The 20,446-nt window shown below is 55.0% G+C and overlaps 1 protein-coding gene across 2 annotated transcripts in view; it reads right to left on the reverse strand.

The window, feature by feature from the left end:
• Positions 1 to 225: 225 nt before the first annotated feature.
• The window catches only part of TCOF1 (treacle ribosome biogenesis factor 1), a 35,297-nt gene continuing 15,076 nt past the window's right edge, over positions 226 to 20,446 (reverse strand). Inside the window, exons 13-27 of one of the 2 annotated variants that reach the window (XM_072954786.1) lie at positions 20,247 to 20,441; positions 17,938 to 18,075; positions 17,560 to 17,745; positions 17,232 to 17,435; positions 14,547 to 14,657; positions 10,096 to 10,279; positions 8,702 to 8,823; positions 7,118 to 7,231; positions 6,589 to 6,835; positions 6,003 to 6,085; positions 5,302 to 5,491; positions 2,895 to 3,434; positions 2,195 to 2,292; positions 1,408 to 1,451; positions 226 to 586 (exon numbers count right to left, since the gene is read on the reverse strand). In XM_072954786.1, coding sequence (XP_072810887.1) covers positions 1,425 to 1,451; positions 2,195 to 2,292; positions 2,895 to 3,434; positions 5,302 to 5,491; positions 6,003 to 6,085; positions 6,589 to 6,835; positions 7,118 to 7,231; positions 8,702 to 8,823; positions 10,096 to 10,279; positions 14,547 to 14,657; positions 17,232 to 17,435; positions 17,560 to 17,745; positions 17,938 to 18,075; positions 20,247 to 20,441 — 2,439 coding nt within the window. In that variant the 3' untranslated portion in view covers positions 226 to 586; positions 1,408 to 1,424. The remainder of the gene's footprint in view (positions 587 to 1,407; positions 1,452 to 2,194; positions 2,293 to 2,894; positions 3,435 to 5,301; positions 5,492 to 6,002; positions 6,086 to 6,588; positions 6,836 to 7,117; positions 7,232 to 8,701; positions 8,824 to 10,095; positions 10,280 to 14,546; positions 14,658 to 17,231; positions 17,436 to 17,559; positions 17,746 to 17,937; positions 18,076 to 20,246; positions 20,442 to 20,446) is intronic. The other variant, XM_072954794.1, reaches the window with a different exon arrangement.

Raw genomic sequence — 20,446 nt, forward strand, 5'->3', positions numbered from 1 at the left:
CTTAGCTTAGATACCACCTCCTTCAGGCAGCCTCCTCCACCCCAATGCACACCAGGGCACTTCTAGTCTCCTCTGGCAACCTGTGTCTCACTCACCACAGTATCCCAGAGCCCTGATACGCAGTCAAGAATAAATCCTGAGCGATGGTCTGTTCACTTCCAAGTGTCAGACTCTCCCAAGAATAAATGCAAAACATTTGCCCTGGATGCACTGGGAACTTGCACCTTTCCTTCAAGTCTTTTATTTTTTGAGTTCTTACCAAAAAACCCACAAACAAAATGAGGAAAAGACTAACAAAAGGAGGACAAAGCCTCAGCATGAGCTGGAGACCAGGGGTGTGGGAGGAATTGCAGGCTGAACCTCGTCGGGTCTGCAGGGCAGAGGTGGGAAGTCCCGAGGCCCCTGGGCATGTTGGGTCTGAGAAGGGAGGGGCAGGTCACTTAAAAAAATATATATATACTGTACATGTCCATACGTAGCATCCTGTGTCGGAACAGAAATCAGCCTGGGGTCACTGAGTGGAGGTCACGGGAGCTCTGCACAGCTCACTGGCTTGGCCAGCATGGACACCACAGCAGGCCATCTTCTGGGGAGGGAGGGGAAGTTAAAAAAATTTCAATTCCAACCCACGGTGGGCAAAGGGCAGAGGCATGGAACTGATCACTACTTGGCTAAGAAATCTGGGCAAAGGAAACATGCTCAAATGTAAGATTTCCCGACTGTTTTCTCCATCTAGGAGAACAAAATAAAATCAAAATCTGGCATCTCCGATGCAGGGAAGGCACATTAACTAACCACAGTGGATCCTTGTTAGTGCTGACCATGTCCCAGGCAATGGGCTGAGTGCTTTAGATAGAATTTAACTTCAGTGAATCCTCACCACCAGCCCAGACCTGTATTACCCGCATTTATAGGCGGCTGGGTGGCTGCGGGGGCCTGCTCAGCCTGGCAGAGCACTCAACCCCTTTACCATCACCTGGGAGGCACAGAGCCATTAGAATGGCTTGTTTTGAGCAAACCATCTTTCTTCCCATGAAGAAATGCCCTCGAATAACAAAATCATAAGGAAAAGGAACTGACAGAGGTGAGGGAGTGACTGAGCCGTCCCTGCCCTCAAGCTTTATCCGCACGCACAAGAGGCACCACCTCAGTGCCCACCTCCCATGGTATGCTCAGGGTCAGTCATTGCTAGGACTGTTCTGGATCCTTCTGGGTCTGCAGCTCTGGTTCCTGGCATGACCCACTGACCTTGAGGAATGGAACCTCTTTCTCCACACCCCCTTCCCTTCAGGGCCCACCCACGAAGCCCTGTCTAGCTCCCTGGGACCACGGCAAAAGCTGCAGTTGCCCTCCTGCCCTCCCCGGGTAGTGAATGATCAGCAGGGATTCCAGACTCAGGAAGCGTACCTGCCGCCTGGTGTCCTTCAGACCGTCTGCTCTGCCGTCTTCTTCTGTGAGGAGAGAGGCGTGATGGGCTCTCGTACCTGAAGCATCTCCCCACCCTCACCGCCCCCACAAGCAGGGGACCTGATAGTTCCTCCTGAGGATTCGTGGCTCCCCTAGAACAGATACCGGGGATACAGGGACCCCCCAGGGCAGGGATGGTGCCCCATCTACCCTGGAGGAAGGAGCGCAGAACTCTCAGCAGCAGCTTTTATGACCAGAGCAGGGGCCCTGCTGGCCACAGTGAGAACTGCATTCGTGTGGAAGGTGCTGAGGGCGCCCTCTTCAGGTGATCAGGCCTTGACATGCAAGAAGCAGATGGGTGTTTCTGCGGTGGGGATACCCTGCCAACTGGGGCACACACACCCCAGGGGATGTTTCCTCTCACCTGGAAACCTGCAACGGCCTACCTGGCCTCCCTGCCCCCTGGAGGGGCTCCCCTTTCTTCACCCACCATAAGAATATCCTTCTACTTCACAGACGAGACGGGGCCACTTCCATGGCTCATGGCTCCTACACACACACAGACTTCGTGCCTCCTCAGGGTGGCCTCACCACCCTCAGCTCTTCCCCAGTGTCTCACAACACACAAGCCCCCAACTGGACCCCGAGAATGGAAAGGGCAGAGGGACCAAATCTGGCTCGCCCATCCCCTACCCTGCAGTGCACAGGCTGGGGCTGATCACACGCACCCTGGGGACTGGGTTTGGGTCCCTTTTCTGGCCGGAGACCCCTCAGGAATTCACTCTACCTTTTTCTTCTTTTTCTTCTGGAATGGTGAGGCAGGGTCTTTGGTTGAGGCCTTTTTAGCTTTCTTCTTCTTATCCTTTTTTTCCTTGTCTTTTTTTCCTAAGGGAAGAAAGGAAACTTGCTAAACAACAGATGTTAATCTTAAGTGCTGGGGTCAACGTGGAGAGACAGACAGGGCAGGTCTCCGGGGGCCCTGTCCATGGATTGACCACCTGGACTACAACCGTTTTTCTTTAACTCACTTTTTAAAACTTCCACACATTTATTTTAAAAAGACACTTTCTACCTGTAAAATGGGAATGAAATGTCACCTACTGTAGATGGCTGGTGTGAGAGTTAGACAAGGCCCTGTCGCACAGCGAGGTGAGGGAGGGGCGGCTGTTGGCGAGGAGCCGGGACCCCGGGGAGCCTGAGCTGCAGGTGTGCGTGGCTGTGGCGGCTGTGAGTGTGCGGGGGCGGGTGCGGGGGCGGGGCGGGGGGGAGCTCCAAGAGCGGAACACGCCCTGGAGCATGATCACCTCCCTGGCCGTAGTGGCCCTGGAGGTCCAGGGCTGGGTTCTGGCTTTGCCAGTCCTGCCCCCATGACCCTGACGACCACACGCAGCACCCCCTGCGCTGGCTGAGGGCCGCCCGCACGCCTGCCCGCGTGGTGACCGCAGCCCCCCCCACAGCCGGGGCAGTGTGCTCGGCTGGCCACTTACTCTTGTCGGATTTCTTCTTCTCCTTCTTGCTCTTCGGGTTGCCTTCGTCTCCACCCTCACCCTTCGCCGTCCCTGGCCCCCCTTTCGGCTTCTCCTTGGCCCCTTGGGAGCCGGGAGACTCCTTCTCTTTCTTCTCCTTGATGTTACCACTCACTCCGTCCCTCTTGGATTTCCCCTTGGGAGTCCTGGGGGCCTTTTCTGGGGAGGGAGCACGCTCCCTGCCTTCCCCGGCCGCCAGCAGCTTCTTCTTCTTGCTCTTGGAGGCCTTGGCGGTCGTCTGGTCTTCTGACAGCTTCCGCTTGTGGCCTAGCCGGCCCTTCTGGCCGCCCTCCTTGGCAGCATCCACAGCCTTCTTCCTCTCCTGCTCCAGCAGCTCCGTCAGGACCTTCACCACCGAGGCCTGCACCTGCGTGTCGCTCAGGGGCCAGGGCTCGCTCAGGAGGCGCCGGGTGATGTCGCTCTGCAGAGCCAGAGTGGAGGCCTGAGGGCTCCCAGGTCCCTTCTGGGGCTTCTGAGGTGTGGTGCTAGCCTCTCTTCTGCCTACAGAGAGAGGACCTGGGGTCACAGATCTGGGAGAATCAGGTCACACACCTCTCGTGGTGTGAAAGCCAAGGGGGTCCAGCACAGAACTGACCTCCTTGGACACGGTACAGACGGGGAAAGGGGGGCCCCACTGGGTCGCGCCCACACCTCTTCACCAGCTTTTAACTGAGAGCTCTTTTCTTGCTCCTCATACCAAAAACTCAAATTTGGGTTGGGGATGGAAAATAACTCCAGAATGTTAATGAAAGGGCCTGAAATCTATCAATGAAATCTAAGGTCAGACAGGAGGAAGGTGGGTTTTAGGTCTGACAACCAAACTCCATTTCCCTGTTTGTAAAAGGAGGGATGAACAGTGATCTCCCCTTATTCTAAACCATAGGTTCATAATAAAGGTGAAGGTCATGCAGCCGTTTAACTTGTGCCCGTCTGCACACAGTGAGCCTACAGCCGTTCATGGTCAGGGGTCCAGGCGGCTTGGCCTGGGGGTGCTGGGTGCGGCATATTCGCACATGGTGGCTGACTAAGCAGGTTCACTGCCTGCCAGAGTGACTTCTGGTACAGCCTTTGTTTAGAATTTTCCACGCCTCTGCTCTCCTTTGATAATTGTGTGCTGACTACACGTGTGAAAAAACCCTTCCACAGCCCCCTCTAAAATGTCTCCCTGTCGCACCCGCCTCTCACAAAGGGAAGAAAGTGAGCAATGACTCCTCTGCCGACCCGGCACCAGGCAGGCTGAGGCTGAGAGCTCATGGGCTGGAGGGTGCAGGACATCCACATATGTCCCGACGCCGCCCCTGACTTCCAGATGACTGGCAGATCTCCTCTCCATCTGGGGCCTCAAGGGCACAAAAGCAACTACACACTGGGCTCTGGGAGGTGCTGGGTGGCTTGGTCCTGTTCAACATCAGGAGCCAGGGCTGGCCCTGCGGTGGGCCTGCAGCAGTGCATGCCCCAGAGCTCTGGTGGGCCAGGGGAGGTAGGCAGAGGGGGTCCCAGGACAGATGGAGGCCCAATTCAGTCCTGTGGGGCTTCTGGCAAGGACAGGAGTAGAGAAGGCTACACAAGGCTTGGCAAGGATGGTAGAGAAAGAGGCTGAGGAGGACACTGTACCTGGGAAAACTCTTTCCCTGCAGCCCACTTCTCTGCTTCCTGTCTACAAACACCCTAGAATACCAAGGCTGGGGAACCCCTAGAGCTGTCCCAGGTGTGCCCTGTGAGACACCTGTCCTTTAACGCTGGCAGAGTCAGAGGTGACTGATGCCCCAGGCTGGGTGACCTGAGCACTCCAGACTGCCCCCGAAATACCACGTGGCTATTTTGTTTCCATGTACAGATGATAACCACACATAGAAAACTGCCTGGATGCACCACCCCCCGCCCCCGCCCCATACGGTTAAGACACCGAGGCCCAGAGCGGCCAGGGGCTTCTTTGAGGCTTCGGAGCCAGTCAGTCCCTCGCCCAGGGTCTTCCTCATGTGCTGGAGACCTCTCCAAATGTGGCCCCGCCCTCCATCTGAGCTATCCTGAAGTCCCTACACCCCTCATCATGAGCCCACTTGTTAGGAAGAAAAGTCAACAGGGACAGCTACAGAGAACCAAGGTCTAAGCTTTAAGTCAAGGTGCATGTCCCCTAAGGCAGGAGTCCGTCACCCTGCCAGGTGCACCAGCATTCCACAGGAGCCAGACACCTGGGGTGGGCCCCCCGCAGTTTCATGAGCACCTCCAGGCCTGACATAGGGGTACCAGGCCTCACTTGGGGAGGCCCTGCTGGCAGACAGGATCCTGCTGGTGGGACTGCTCCTGAGGGAGGGACTGCCTTGTCACTCCATGTCCTGATGTGTCCTCGTTGCAGCCCTTGACTCACCTGTTTTAGGGGACATGGTGCCTGCTGCTTGGGGCTGCTCCACTTCCTGCTTGCCGTCCAAGGCATCTTTGGTGATCGAAGTAGAAGAAATGGAGGGGTTGGGATCTGGTTTGGAAGTGGCCTTTGAAGCCTTTGAAGCCTGGGAACTGGCTGGAGTCAGCCTGGGGGTCACATAACCTGAGAGGAGAGACTGAAGAAGCCCAGTGTGAAAGAGGCGGGGGCCCTGCCCCACCCAGCCCAGTGCATGGCCCGCTGAGGATAGCAGCCCAGGGACCCCTGAGATGGCCGGTCCTGCGGGTGATGGGCACATAAACCTTCCATGTGTACCTCCTGCACTATTTTAATTAATACATATTTTATACAGGCACATTTAAAAGGAAATTTCTTAGTACTAATGTGAATGAAAAAGCAGTAGCACTTGCCATGTATAGATGATAACCTTAAAAGAAATTCCATCTGTTCAAGAATGTTTTTATCTGGGAATCATCAAAATCAAGGCAAGCCCTTTCTATAGACTCCAGAGTCCACTACTCATGACTTTATGCTGAAATGGGACCTCAGGGGAGGAGGGCCCCTGGGAAGGGTCCAGACCCCCACCCCAGGGGATGGCTTCGGCCTAACGCTGCTTAGGTGGGCAGGAGCCTAGTCTGGTGCTCCTGCCCCAAGACCCCTTGGTTGCCAGCCCCTTCCCTTGCAGTTACCTGGGAAGGTTCCACCACCTCATCATCACTGGACTCTGCTGTGGTCTCTTCCACCAAGGTCTCCCTCTTGGAGGCGGCTGCACCTACCAGAGAAGCACAGGTGTCCCGCTGGGAGTCCAGGTACCCCTTGCCAGCCGGGTGGTACAGAGCCCTTCATGAGGGCCCTGGGATGGCCTGGCCCCTCTGTCTGTGCATCACTCTCCTGCCCAAGGCTCCCTCTGCTCTTCCAAGGTCAGCTGCTATTCACAGCATTCTAGGGAAGACATCTGAGCGCCAGACTCTTCCATTCCTGAGGCCCTACTTATACTTCCTGACTATCCTGTGGTGGGGGAGGGCATGGCCCTGGGGTTTTTGGGTGGTCAGTTATGGGAGCCTGATACCAAAAAGCCAAGAGTGGCCAAATAGAAGAATCAGAGGTCTCTGACATCATTTGGACCAACTTCCTCATGCAGCTGGGCAGGCGGGGTAACTGAGGCCCCGTGTGGGATGCCTGGGCCAAAGTCCCAGAATAAGTGGAGGCAGAGAGCAGAGGCCTGAGGCTGGGGCTCCACCCTGGCTTCCAGCCTTCCCCTCCCAGGACCCTCACCTGGCCTGTGGGCTGACGGGGCCGTCTGGAGCCCCTCAGCGTCTTCCTCGCTCCCTGAAGAGCTGCCGCTGCTGTCGTCACTGTCGTCTGAGGTCCCAGAGGCCTTGGCTTTGGGGCGTCCCGAGGGAGTGGCCGTGGCCCGCTTGGCTGTAGAAACCTCAGGCTTTCTGAGCTTGTCAGTCACTTTGGCCTGCGCAGGGGTGTTCTGGGGACTCGTCACAGGGAGTGTTCCCAAAGCACTGTCAGTCTAATTTGGTGAAAGGAGAGAGTGGAAGGAGAAATTAGGGGAAGTAAGATCTGGGCACCCTGTGGGCTGCTTAGCACACAGGCCTCATTTAACACCCCCACAACTCTCTTAAGGTGGGCAGTAGAGGCTGAGGGAGGCAAGTATGTGTGCTAAGGTTACTGGGCAGCTAAGTGCTGGTGCTGGGACTCAGGCCCCTGCCTGGGCCCAGCCTTCTACCCTCTGTGGTCTCTGATCACCATCCCCTTCAGGGTGGGCCCTGGACCCCTTGGTTCCCCAGCTCACCCCACTTGAAGACGGGGTCTTGGCAGGAGGAGACTTGGCCTCAGTGGCTTTCTGGGCAAGGACCTTCAGGGCAGCCTGGGTCAGCGGGAGGTGAGCTGGGTTCGTCTTTGTCACCTGTGGACAGCCAAAGGCAGCCCTGAGACTTTCGGATTCTCAGGATGCCAGCTAGGCCACACGCCCGTAAGATCCTGTTTGGCTGGGGTGGGAGGGGACCTCTATCTGCAAGAAGAGCCTTGGGACTGGAACAGGACTGAGGGGCAAAGGGGCAATGCAACCATTTGGACAGAAAATGGGGCCAGGCTTTGGGTTATGGGCTAATCATCGTTCTCAGAGGATCCGAAGACAGCTCCCAGCCCAGGGGAGGGCAGTGGCTCAGGCCCTGCTGGATGCTCCACCACTCTATCTGAGCCTCTGGCCTCGTGGCCACAACAGCCTCCTCGACGGCCTCCCTCCTGCAGCTCCTGCTTCCCATACCCACCAGCAGCCACGGAGAGAGAACTGAACAAGAAGTAGGCCTGACTCCCCGCTGAGACCCCAGGCCCCCTACTGCCCTCATCATGGGCTGGGAGGCCTGGCCCCTCTGCCCCACCTTGTTTTAACTGTCGCACCCCAAGCAATTCCCCAGAGGCCCCTGCACCGGATCTCCCTGCCTGGAGTGCTCCCCAGCTCACCCAGGCCAGCTGCTTCTCTGGCCTTAGTGTTGCCTCCTTGAGGAGGCCACTCTGGCCCGTCCTTCCTAAAGCAGGTCATCCCACTGCTCTCCAGTTTATCCTGTTTCCTTCAAAGCACCCACCAGCTGGTGACTACTTTATTTTCTGGACTCCTTGTTTAAGGGCTGCCTCCTGTCTTGGGAACTCCATGAGGGCAGGGACCCTCCTGTCCTCCTGCTGTATCCCCAGAGCCCGGCATGGACAGACACTCAGCACCATCTACTGGCTGAACAGCCAAACCGATGCAGCACGTTGGGTGCAGTGACCACGACCCAGCCACCCACTTAGCATCCATGCTCCCAGTCGTGAGGAACCCCTCTGAATGGGGGTGCCCAAGTCCTACTGTGGCCTCCCCCAGCTCTCTCCTTCCTTCTCAGAAAAAAGGGACGGTATGCAATGGGTCAGGCAACCAACTGCCACGACGGCCCCAAGAACAATGGAATAGGAGCCAGGAGCTCTGGGTTCCGACCCTGCCTAATCCTGGAGCCATCCTGACTCTCTTGCCGAGGGGGCGGCACTTAGTTTCATCATGTGAAAATGAGCCGTTAACTCTCCCCTGCCTGGTTTCCAGGTCCCAGCAAGGACCAAATAAAAGTGCACGGGAAGTGCTGAAGCCTGGGAAGAACGCTAAGGGTCACTATGATGAGTGCCAGCAAAGGCCAACTTTTGTTGCATTTCAAAACCAGGAGGGAAGAAACGAATCAAAAGCCTGATGTCAGAAAAGCTGCTGTGGGACTCACGGAGCAGCACTGGCTCTGCCCGGGCTCTGGCTTCAAGGGGGCGGGTGAGAGAAACCAAGGTGACACCCAGTGGCCTTATGGGGAAGCGAGGGCAGAGCAGGCCGCCCCCCAACCCCGCCTCACCCGCCAGGTACCTGAGTGGCTGGCGCCTCCTGCTTCTTGCCTTCGGACACTGGAGTGGACTCCTCATTGCTGCTGGCTCTGGGGGATGTCCTCGGCTGGGCTGTGGGCACCGTCACCACGTTGGTTCTAACGGCTGAGATGAAGTGGGATGGGGGCACGTCAGCTGACAGAAGCCCGTGGCCTCCCCAGGGCAAGCAATACCCAATTTATCAGCCCTTCCTGGGATCCTGGTGCTGTGCCCAGGGCCTAGCAGTAGAAGCCACTTTAATCCCCTCCCCGAGCCTGCCAGGTAGGAGCTGCTACTGTCTCCACATTACAAGGCTCAGGGAGATGACCCGGCTGCTAACACCCTAGGCTTCCTCCTTGGCCCCTCCTCCTCACTTCAGTCCCCTTGGCTGGCCAGGCAGTTCCTGAGCAACGGGCAGAGCACCGGTGCCAAACTGGACTTTCCGTGCACTCACAACAGTCTCTCTTGAGAATCACCGCAGTCACGTGCAGAGGATCAGTTACGCCATGTTCGCTGTGGCACTGTTTTTAACAGCCCCAAACCACAAACAAAACCCTCGGCTTCCTCCAACACGGTACTGGCTAGACAGACTGTGGGATCCCCACCCAAGTGACCACTTTGTAGCCAGCAGGAACCACGCTGTAAATACGCAATGTCAGAATCTCTCAGGTAGAGATTACTGAACATATATACAGTGTGGTCTCACTAAAAACACACGGTATATCTTAGGTTTTTGTAAAGTTAATAGCTGTAAATGTTAACAATGACTGCTCTGGACAATGGGATTATAAATGATTTTTTTTCTTTTGTGCTTATTTGAGTTTCTTAATTAGCCCACCTAGCTCAGGTATTAATATCCTCACTTAAAAGTGTTCTAATAATACTAATAGTAATTAATAATCACTATTATTACTTTTTTTTTTTGCTAACACTGGTAGAATCACAGGTTGTCCAAAGTCAAAGAAACTCCAGATCTGATCCCGTGTCCAGAAATCCTTCCCTACAATGTCTCTGTTCGGGGATTCCCTAACCCCCTTTATTTGCCACCAGGAATGGGAGGTTCGCTGCCACCTTGCAGCCCTCTCCACAGACTATATAAAAACCTGGCCCTGCAGCTTCTAGCCTCTGGTCTGGGTTCTAATCTTTGGAATCAGCACAAAGAAGCCCTAGCAACTATTTCTCCTGAAACAGCCCCTCACTGGGATGAACCAATGCATGGCCCAAGCCTTGCCCTAGGCCCCTCCCAACCAACAACCTACTGTGTGACTCAGTCCTTCTGGGCCTTAATGGACGGGTGATGGGTGGAGGGTGGTGGGTAGTGGGTGCGCATGTGTGTCTGTGTGCCTGCCTGGCAGCTGCAGCAGGGGAGTCAGCCCTGCATAGCTGGCCCGTGCTCACCAGGAGTCAAGCATTGCGTGGCGGGGATCACATCCTCATCCTCGCTCTCAGAGGAGCTCCTGGCTGTGCTCTCCGAGGCCCGGGCCTTCCTCGGGGCGCTCGCAGCCTGGGCTTGGGCGGGGGTAGCAGCTGGGCCAGCTGGACTACGATTAGGGTCGACAAAAATCAGAGGGGTTTTAATCACCTTGAAAAACAAAAACAAAACACAACCCCCCAGTGATTAAAGGCTTGGCCAGGGGAAGGGGAAGGTGGGGAGGGGAGGGTTTCACAAGGCAAGGGGTCCAGAGAGCTGGGGGCAGCCAGTCATAGTCACTCCCAGCTCACTCCCAGCCCACGCACCCGCTGAGACCCAGCACAGCACCTCACAGCTCACAGGAGCCCATCTGACCCTCACATAAACCCCTGAGGTCAGCAGTATTAGCTCCATACAAATAGGAAGACCACAAGCCCAGAGAGAGGAGGAGAGTTGCCCAAGGTCACACAGCCTAACTGAAACAGAGCCAGGGCCAGAACATCCAACTCAGCTTCCTTTCTCTGGCTGACCTCAGAGACAGACACTTGCTGAGTCGGGTGCTCTGAGCAGCGTACCCCTCGCTGCCTACTTGTAATACATCATCTGCCCGGGGAGTTGTTCATAATCTAGTTGCCCCGACCCCCAAGATTCTGATGCCTCCTCCTGAGGAGCAGCCCAGGATTCAGCAACCCAACGACATCATCTCAGTAACTGCATGCAGAAAGCCAACAGATTTAAGACCGAAGAGACTCAGCACAGTGTGTGGCCCTTATCTGAACACTCCAGATATGGAAAATAGCGTTCATGAGACAAACGGGAAATGGGGGTGATGACTGGGCAGGTCAAACATTTTAGTGACTGCGGTTGTGCTTTAAAAAAAGAAGAATCCAGGGGTGTCGGGGAACTGAGTGGAGGCTTGGATAAAAGCAGCCTGTTCACAAGTTCAGCACTGTTGGAGAACTGCTGGGGTTGCGGACGGTACACAGGAGCTCTGTACACTCTTCTACCCTTGGGTACGCTTTACATTTTCCAGTAAGGCATTAAAAGAAAGGGAAGAAGTACAATAGCCTACTGGTATTCTGCACATGTTGGGGACCACAGCTCCAGCAAATCTGCCCACTGCACAGAAGGGCACTTGGACAGCGCAGGGAGCCTACTTTCCATTCCCCCAAGTTCAGGTCTGGTCTGAGTTCTGCCCTCAGAAGGCAGCTGCCTGAAGCTACAGCCTGGAACCCAGGTCTCTTCCATGCCACCCTGCCCACCTCCTGAGCTGGACTCTGCACCCGCCCACGGTGCTGCAGGAGAGGTCAGTGAAAGGGAAAGCAGAAAGGTGCCCGCCTGAAGAGGGGAAGCTGTGCCAGGCTTGGGCCCTTCCTACCCCTGCCAAACAGCCTCCCCCGCAGCTGCTCTGATCTGCCACTTCCAGAGCCTTCCTTCCCACGTGATGAAAGAGAGAAGGATGGAAAGTGGGAGAAGGCTTACAGTTGAGGGAGGGGGGATCTATATATATGTGAGAAGACAGAGGAACAGATTGTCGGGGACCAAGAGAGGCAACGAACCCACTGAGGCAAACAATAGCGTCTGGAATGTTAAAAGCAGCTCTGCAGCAAAAGCCTCCTCCCTGTTGCACCTGCCCACGCTGCCTGCCCGGCCTCGGGGCTGGGGGCAGGGCAGGGGGCCTGGCTCTGGGGGCGGGGCAGGGGGGGACTGCAGCTGAGTCCTGGGCCCTGGATGGGAGAGGAGTGCATGACGGCAGAGTTCAAAGGTGGGCTGCCCTGCCCAGGGTTGTGGGGGATGCACTTCTGATCCCTCCTCTGCCATGACCTCAATGTGTGGTCCAGCTCTGAGCTTCGTGGGCCTCAGTCTCCTACCTGCTGAAAGGGCTATTAGCAATCCCAGCCTGGGCTCACTCACTGGAAGGCCTCTGGTGTGTTTTGGAAACCGTAAAGCACAGGAGACACAGGTGACAGGGGCCTTATTTTGGGGCTGGGTCAGAAAAGACTGAAGCTGAAGCAGCCCGAACATCTGGCTGGACCACACTGTAGGCACTGTGCAGTGAGGGCCCAGAGGGGACACAGGGACACCCTTCCTACTGCAGGGTCCGATGCCTGCAGAAGCAAAGCCATGGGGGCTTCTAGAAGTCACAGCTGAGTATATCCCAACAGTGTCCTTGTCCAGCATGAGGCAGATTGGCAGTAGGGGACAGACTAGCCCAGGCTGCTGACCCTGGGGACAAGGGACACAGCCACAAAGGCACATGAGCTCTGGAGGGCAGCACTTCTCCTAAGCCTCTCCCAGAACTGCCTGAGCCAGCCCCACTCCGGGGAGCTGAGGAATCCCACTCTTGGGAATGAGGCCCAGAGCCTCCACGGCTCACCAACCCCCAGGGAGTCCCACCCCAGGGGGTGAGAAGGCTGAGGCTCAGAAAGGGCAAGTGGCCCCACCCAGGGTGACAAGCAAACTGGTGTGAGAGTCAGGACTGGAAGTTAGTCCTCCAGGCACCAGACAGGAGTTCATTCCTTCCAGGACCAAGCATGCTAGGCCTCTGATTTAATGCCCTGATTTAGTCTCCTACAGGTCTCCTTGTTCTCTCTGACTCAACTTGAAACTCTGAAACGGGGCCTATGTCTTTTTAACTTGATACTTATCCCAGGCCCCAGCACAGACCCTGGCCCGGGGTTAATGCCAGCACAACAGGACTGAGCCACAGACCACCCCTTACCTCCTCTGCCTCCCAGCCCGGGGCTCTGCTCACCCTGGCCATCAATCCCTTTCCCCACTGATGGGCTAATAATAAAAAAAAACAGGCAAACTTATCAATAGAGAAGTGCTTGATAAACACATAAGAATGGTAATAATCATAATTAGTGAGCTGGGGAATAAGGAGCTAAAAACCCCCCAGCTGGGAGGAGGCTGCAGCTTCCCCAGGCTATGCCATCTTCCCTGAATCCTCCTGGGGAATGCACAAAGTGCCAACTTTTTTTCCTTCGTTTTTCACAGGGACTCCAGGATCTTCAGGACTAACGTACCAATTAAATGGTTCAGTTTAAGCATGATGTTCATTTTAATTGTGTTAGTCCACCCCCGCAGAGAGGGGCGAAGCGGCCCCCTCCCTCCCAGCTGTTTCGATCCTGCTCAGAGGAGGCAGCCTCCGAAAGGCTCCACAGAGAGCCGGAGGGCAGTGCCCAAGCCCTGCTTTCTTCCTGCCCTGGAGAGGGCAGTGCCGGGGAGCAGGTCAGAGTGCGGACAGCCTGGGTCCAAACGCTAGGTCTGTCCCCTGGTTATAGCCATGTACTGCTGGGGCAGTTCACCCAACTTCTCTGGGCCTCATTCCTTCCTCCTCAAAAATGGGAATAGAAGTGGCACCTACCCTCATTGGGCTGTTGCGGGGATTAAACAGAATAACGTAAGTATGGGGCTTAGCACAGTCCTTGGCACTCAGGAAGTAACGAATAATGTTAGATGTCGTTGTCCATTATTTTCATAATTTATGTTATTAAGGAGAGAAAGGCCGTGAGCACCCCAACACAAGGGGTGTGCCAACACTCTCTGACTCCACTGATGGACTGATTAGCAAGTGGCATGATATCTAAGGGGAGATGGTTAGGGAGACCCCACTGGTCTGAGGGTTGCAGACTCCAGCATCTCTGAGGGGCCTGGCAGATGCTTCTAGGATCTTGGGGCTAGAGGGGGACAAACGGCAGTGCCGTCTGCTGGAAGGCTTGGGGGTCACAGAAGCTTGGACGTCTGCCCAGTGGATGTGGACTTCTAGAGTTGAGGAGACGAGGTGGGCTTGGTCACATCCTCAGGGGCAGAGTCAGGGAGGACGGCCAGTGTGGCAGTGTGGGAAGTTGGGCTGCAGGTGCATGAGCCAGGTCTCGGACCAAGCCTGCGGGACTGACAGGCCCTGCAGAGAAGACTCCTGGTCCCAAACAGGAAGCAAGGGTATGCAGGAAGCCAGGGGCCCGGTGTCTACCCCTTCCTCGGCTTCTTATAGGGCATAACAACTTGGGGAAATCATTTCAAGTTGTTTAGCCTTGATTCCTGCCGCACCATCACGTGCCCTCCTGCAGCACCAGGCTCCCTACAGGGCAGCACACTGTGTACCTGCGCCAGCACAGAGGCAGGAGGCAGGACCATTTTCAGCTGAAATGTCCTGGCCTCTGAATGGTTACGGCCCAGTACAAATCCAGGCCGTGGTGCTGGTGGGTGGGGGAGCCAGCTCTGACCCTACACTGTCTGCCTCTGAAGCCTGGATATTCAACAACGCTCGGCCGCCTGCCTCCCGGGTTACCATGAAGATGATGTGTCAAAACAGAGGAAAGAGCTCAGGAAACTGTGAAGTGCTGTTTAAGTGGGACAGAACTGCCCTCGCCCCCAGAGGCCCACCCGCCCAGCTCGGAGCCTGCGGTGTCCTCAGAGAGAAGGCCCAGCCTACCTGGCTGTCCGGCAGCTCCTCGTCACTGCTGGCTGAGGACTCTTTTGCCTTCTTCTCTTGGGGTGCTGGGGCCAGGGTCTTGCTACTGGCGGTTTTGGAGTTACCCTCCTTCTGAGGGGACAAGCACATGGTGGAAGCATTCATTAGTGAAGGGGAGCACAAGTGAGGGGCCAGGGGTGGGGAGAACACGATCAGTGAGCAGAGAACCTCACACACGCTGGCCCTCTGGGGAAGGTAGTGTGAACGTTACCCCCACAAGTACATGGGGATACAGCTTGCTGGCCGGCATGCCCCACAGCCACTGGCAACACAGGCCTCCACTCTGCCCATCCTCCCTCCAGAGCTGATTTTGAACAAGAAAGGGCTGTTTGAGTCAGACACCACCAAAACCTGAGGGCTGGCGTGCTGTTGGCCAGGCATCTGAATGAGAGGTGACAGCAGCCTGGGACAAGATTGCAGGGGTGAGCTAGTAGCCTCAGCACAGCTCACATCCGGCTGTCACAAGCACCCCCGGCTAAAAGCAGGAGCTGACGGTGTCATCCCCTATCGGGCCAGGCATAAATGAGGGGGGCTGGGTGGGTGTGAACGGCAGTTGGGGGCCAAAGGAAGACTCGGAAAGCAGTGGCTAATTAGCAGGCACTGGTTGTGACCAGCTCAGGGGCAAAGGGCAGCTCTGTGCTTCCCTACAATGTGAAGGCCCCACCTTGCACTACTCAGCCCAGCCAGAAAATCAGGAACCTATGTTGCCGGAGCCTCCAATTTCTCAAGAAGCTAGAGGATCCTGATTTATGTGTGTATTTCCCAATTTTGAATGGGTCAAATACAATACATACTGCAACAGCCATGCCCCCGTGTCTTCCTTGCTAACAGAACCCTGACTCGGTTCTGGTGGCCCCCACCACGGGCTTTGGAGAGGGTGGCCCCTTCTCCTAGCCAGTCATGGGAACTACAGGCCCCTCATCGGTGAGTGTTTTTTTGGGAGGTGGGGAAGGGAGGGAGCATGTGACTTAGACCTGGTCAAGGAGACAAGGAAGAGGGGAAGTCAACTGGGGGATTTCCTAGCTCTTTAGGAGACGCTGCAGCCCTGCTGTGACAATGAGGCAGGTAAAGCATAGAGATGGAAGAAATCTGAGTAACTAATAAGGCTGAGCTGAAGGAACCACCTTTACAGCAGCCTTACCCTGAAACTTCATACTCTAGGAGATACCCAGTTTCCTTACTCCCTAAACTCTTATGAATTAGGTTTTCACTTGTAGATTAGAACATCCTGACCAAGACAATAACCCACTTAAAACTTAAACAAACAAAAAGCTGCACAGTTTGAAACATAGTTAGGGCCCTTGTGTCTTACTCTGGCATCTAGGCCCCCAGAAATGTTACTGGTAACAAGCAACTAGTAGTGACTGCTGCCTGCGGGACAGCTGGACTCTGCCGAACCCACCTGACTTCTCAACCCCTCCCCTTTGCACACATTCCCCTCCCCAATTTAGGCTTGTTTCTACCTTTCTGTCTAGTGAACCCCAGGCCCTCCTCCAAGCTCAGCCCAATCACCTCCTCTTCTGGCTTTGCAGACACCTGTTCCCCCAGCTCCATCAGAAAGAGTACAACCAGAACATCCTCCAATAATCCAGGCACCTCATCTTGCCCTACAGACTATAAGCTCCTTGAGGGCAGGGCCAACATCTTTCATCCCTTTATCTCTACCAACAAGACAGTGTGTTCAGTAGTTGGCCTAATGCACTGAAGGCAGAGAGGTTAATACTATGAGCACCTACCAGACTTCTAGTGCTTGTTTCACTCATGAGGAAACGGAAATCTACATTTACTTGAATTGTGAGGAGGCAACTGTATTATTGGGCTGGAGAATTTCCCTTTCACTTCCCTTAAGAAATACAAGATCTGGCCACATGACGGGTACATTTCCACCGGGTCACAACTAGAGCTAACAGGTACCATCTTTCTTGATGGGGCAAGGGCTCTCCGGTTTGTCCTAGTGGCCACCACTCCCTACTGTCTCTCCTGATTATCAAGCCTCCACGTCAGTTGCCATTTATCACCTGCACTAAGCCTGCATCAGCTGTGTCCATCACATGTCTGAACCCTGTGAGTCCTGGAGTTTGCTGCCCTGAACTTCTGAAGGACATAGCCTCTCCTGCTGCTTTCTGCAAGCAGACAGAGGGAGACTCATCCAGCTAAAAGTCACTTCCTTATTCTTCCCTCTCCCCACCCTTCACATTAAGCTAGAACTCTCCTGGGAGACACACATGCCTACAGGAGGCCCCAGGCCCAGGTGGGGGATGTGACTTCCTCCAGCTCCCCAGGGCCTCATGGTACCTGCATCGCAGTCCAAGCCTCCTCATAGCTCTCTGACATCTTTGGAGGCTTGGCGGGAGTTGCTGGCCTAGCCTTCCAAGGGGCTGGTGTGCCACTCCTGCTGTGGAAGCCCTGGTAGATATGGGAGCGCCCAGGACGCCCTCCATCAGGGAGGCCTTGGATTGGGGGTATTTTACAACAGGTTTCACCTAAGGAGACACAGAAGACAGCAGCCGCGGAAAAGGATCCTGGAGCCAGAACCTTAATCTGGTCTTCCTTCCTCATCTGGCCCTGAACCCACGTTCTGACGGAGGAGTAGGTGGAGGTGGCTGGGAGGCCTGGCCTTGCAGTTGCTTCCCCACGAGGCCTCACCTGGGCTGGTGGCACAGCTGCTGGCGCCTCCTCATCGCTGTCTGACTCCTCGCTGCTGCTCTCCGAGTCCTCCTCCTGCTTCCTGGCCTGGGCGGCTGGGGGTCCTGCCTTCCCAGGGGGTGCTGTGGCAGCCCCTTTTTTGGGGGAACCTTTGGTGGGGGCTGAGGCAGCTCTGAGCTGGGGGAGTTTCACTGAGGGCTTTGCCTGGAGTGAAAGAAAGAAGCAGGGAAGGGTGACAGGAGATGGATGGGGCACATACAGCTACGCTGTGGGTGGCTCCTGGCACAGAGGGGAAGCACAGGGATGCTTGCCATCCTCCGGGCCTCACCTGGGTGGGTGCCTCCCCTTCACTGTCCGACTCCTCCTCACTGCTCTCTGAGTCCTCCTCTGGGCCCCTGACAGGTCCCTGCTGGTCCTCGGCTGCTGCGGCCACTGCCTTCCCCACAGCTGTCACAGACACCTGGCCCTTCCCCGAGACGACACTGCTCTGGCGGGTCCTCAATGGAGGCTTTACCTGAATTGTGAGGAGGGAACAGCATTGGGAAAGAAAGTAGACAGCATGCTTCTCTTTACGTGAAGCCCCACCCATGGCATGATTGTGGGAGGTTACTCCCACCTGTGCAGGACCCTTGTCCAGACTGGGGCCACTGCTTGGTCCTCCTCTCCATCCCACCCTGGCACCACCTGTGGCTCTGGTCCCACTTGCCTTGGCTGGGGACCCCAGCTTGGCCTGAGCAGCTGCAGTGACCCCTTTCCCCAAAGCTGACACTGCCCCTTTGGCTGAAGCTACTCGGCTGGCAGCCAAGTTAGCTTTGGTCTGAGGGCTTTTCACTGAAGTCTTCACCTGGAAGGAGAAAAGGGAATTATTGAAAGGAGGTGAGATGCAAAAGTGATTAGCCAAGAACACTGATCCTGGAGTCAAATGCCTGAATCTGGATTCTGGCTCCTCCATTAATAGTTGTGTGAACTATTCAACAACTCATTTTATGAGGCAGTATTATCCCAATACCAAAGCCAGGCGAAGACATCCCAAGAACTAACTACAGACCTGCATTCTTTATGAACATAGACACAAAAGTCCTTCATAAATGATTTGCAAACCAAATCCAGCAACAAATAAAAATGCATATACACTATGCTCAAACAAGATCTATCCCAAGAACGAAAGTCTGATTGATTCCGACTCATTTCTGACCTCAGCAATGCTGAGCACAGTGGAACCAGTGAGCGTGCACAGCATTTTGAGGGTGAGGCCATTTAATCCACATGAAAGGCAGTTATGATCCTCATCCTTCAAGGAAAGGCAAGGGAAAAAAGGTGGCCAACAAGACTCCTCCTATCAGTCCCGCCTGTTTTATCAGAGGTCTTTCAGACCTCTTGAACTTAGGAAAGGCGTCATCTTCTGACAGAGCATCAGGCTATAAGGTTAGGCTGCTAGAGAGGGACTGGCTGCCCTATTTTTCACCCTGAGAGAATAAGGCCCCAAATTACGACCATGTCTGTGGCTGGAAAAGTTTTGGCCAAGATGTAGTGGAAGGAAGTGGGAAAGGCAAAGGCTTTGGAGGCAGGAGTTGGTGGGGCCGGAGCAAGTCACTAAACAACTCCTCTAAACTCCAATTTTCTCCTCCAGAAACCAAAGCAATTGAACACCTGTCTCACAGTACAGCTGGCAGGCTCAGATGGGAAGACAGATATTTAAGTGATCGGCACAACGAAACTTTCTAAAATACTTCATCTTCTTTTTTTAAATGGAGGTCTGGGGACAGAACCCAGGACTTCATGCATGCTAGGCTCACTGAGCTATTATTCCCCAATCCATCACTGAAACTTTTAAGGCACTGGTTTAGAATGTCTGCAGCTTGGAAAAACAGGATAGGAGCCTGCTGAGCTGAAGACTCTGGGAAGGCCAAGTATAGTTTAAAAGCTCAGTAAAGGACTCACAGGACCTTGGTCCCACAAGGTAACAGTGAGAGCAGGACAAAACAAACCAACCAACAAGAAACAAAAAAACAAACAAAAAACCCCCCATAGAAATGTGTGTGCTCTGATACAGGGAAATAAGAAATGACTAATTTGAGTGGTTAGTGAAAAAAAGAGCGACAATTAAAAATAATAAACGGTGGGTGGGTGAGTACAGGGAGTGAGCTATCTTCACTTCTCCCAGCTCTCCCAGGCTGGAAGACAACTTGATTCTGCTCCCTCAGGGACAGGGATGAGAGCCTGCTGTGTGTGCACAGGACCCTTGCTGGGTGTGGTAGGCGAGATCTCATTAAATCCTCAACCCTGTGCAATTTGATTTCCAATTTACAGAAGAGCAAATAGGCGACCTGTTGGATTACATCACTTGCTGGGACATGGAGCTAGAACTTCAACCCAGGCAGCCTGGCTCTAAACCTCTCAGCCACTCACCCTTACCACATGGTCTCCCCTAGTGATCCCGCCAGATACATGCTCTGCTTGAGGAAAACCAAAAGGCCAGACACTCTCTCACCCCCTGGCCTTTGCATAGGCCAGTTTCTCTACTTGGAACACTATGTCACCTGGTCAACTCTTTCAGCCCACAATTTGGATGCCACTTCCTCCTAAAGGTCTTCTCTCCTGAAAAACCCCTAGATGCCATCACCTGTCAGGCTCTGCTAGCCCAGGTACACACCCTTTATCTCAACCCTATCACACCACACTGAAATAACCTGTGTACAGGTCCACGCCCCCCCGTCTAGGTGGGAACTCTGAGGGCCATGGCCAAAGGAGCTCCAGACAGGATGGCACGTGGCAGATGAGATACTCAACAGAGCTTGCGTAAGAAAGTGTAAGAAATCTCAGTGGGAGGTCAAAAGGGCATGAAGGAGACCCTGGAGCTCTGATGGGCAGAGGAGACAGAACGGAAAGTGTGGAATGAGGCTGAGCAGAGGTTGCCCCGGAGGCTTCTGCACACCCTGGGAAAGAGCAGCCCGTGTGAGCCCATCTCCAGCCTGTCCCAGGCACTGGCGTGGGTTGGCTCCTCCCAGGCCTCACCTGTGTGGCAGTTGAGGCTGCCTTCTCGTTGTCTGACTCCTCACTGCTCTCTGAGTCCTCCTGTACCTCAGCTTTGACCTGGGCCATGACAGGCCCTGCCTTCCCTAGGAGCACTGGGGCAGTCCCTTGCCCTGAGGGCCCCTTGGTGGACGCTGAGGCAGCTTTCCCTGGGACACTTTTTCCTACAGACTTCGCCTGGA

The sequence above is a fragment of the Vicugna pacos genome, chromosome 3, assembly GCF_048564905.1.
Source record: "Vicugna pacos chromosome 3, VicPac4, whole genome shotgun sequence".
In the NCBI taxonomy this organism is placed as follows: Eukaryota; Metazoa; Chordata; class Mammalia; order Artiodactyla; family Camelidae; genus Vicugna; species Vicugna pacos.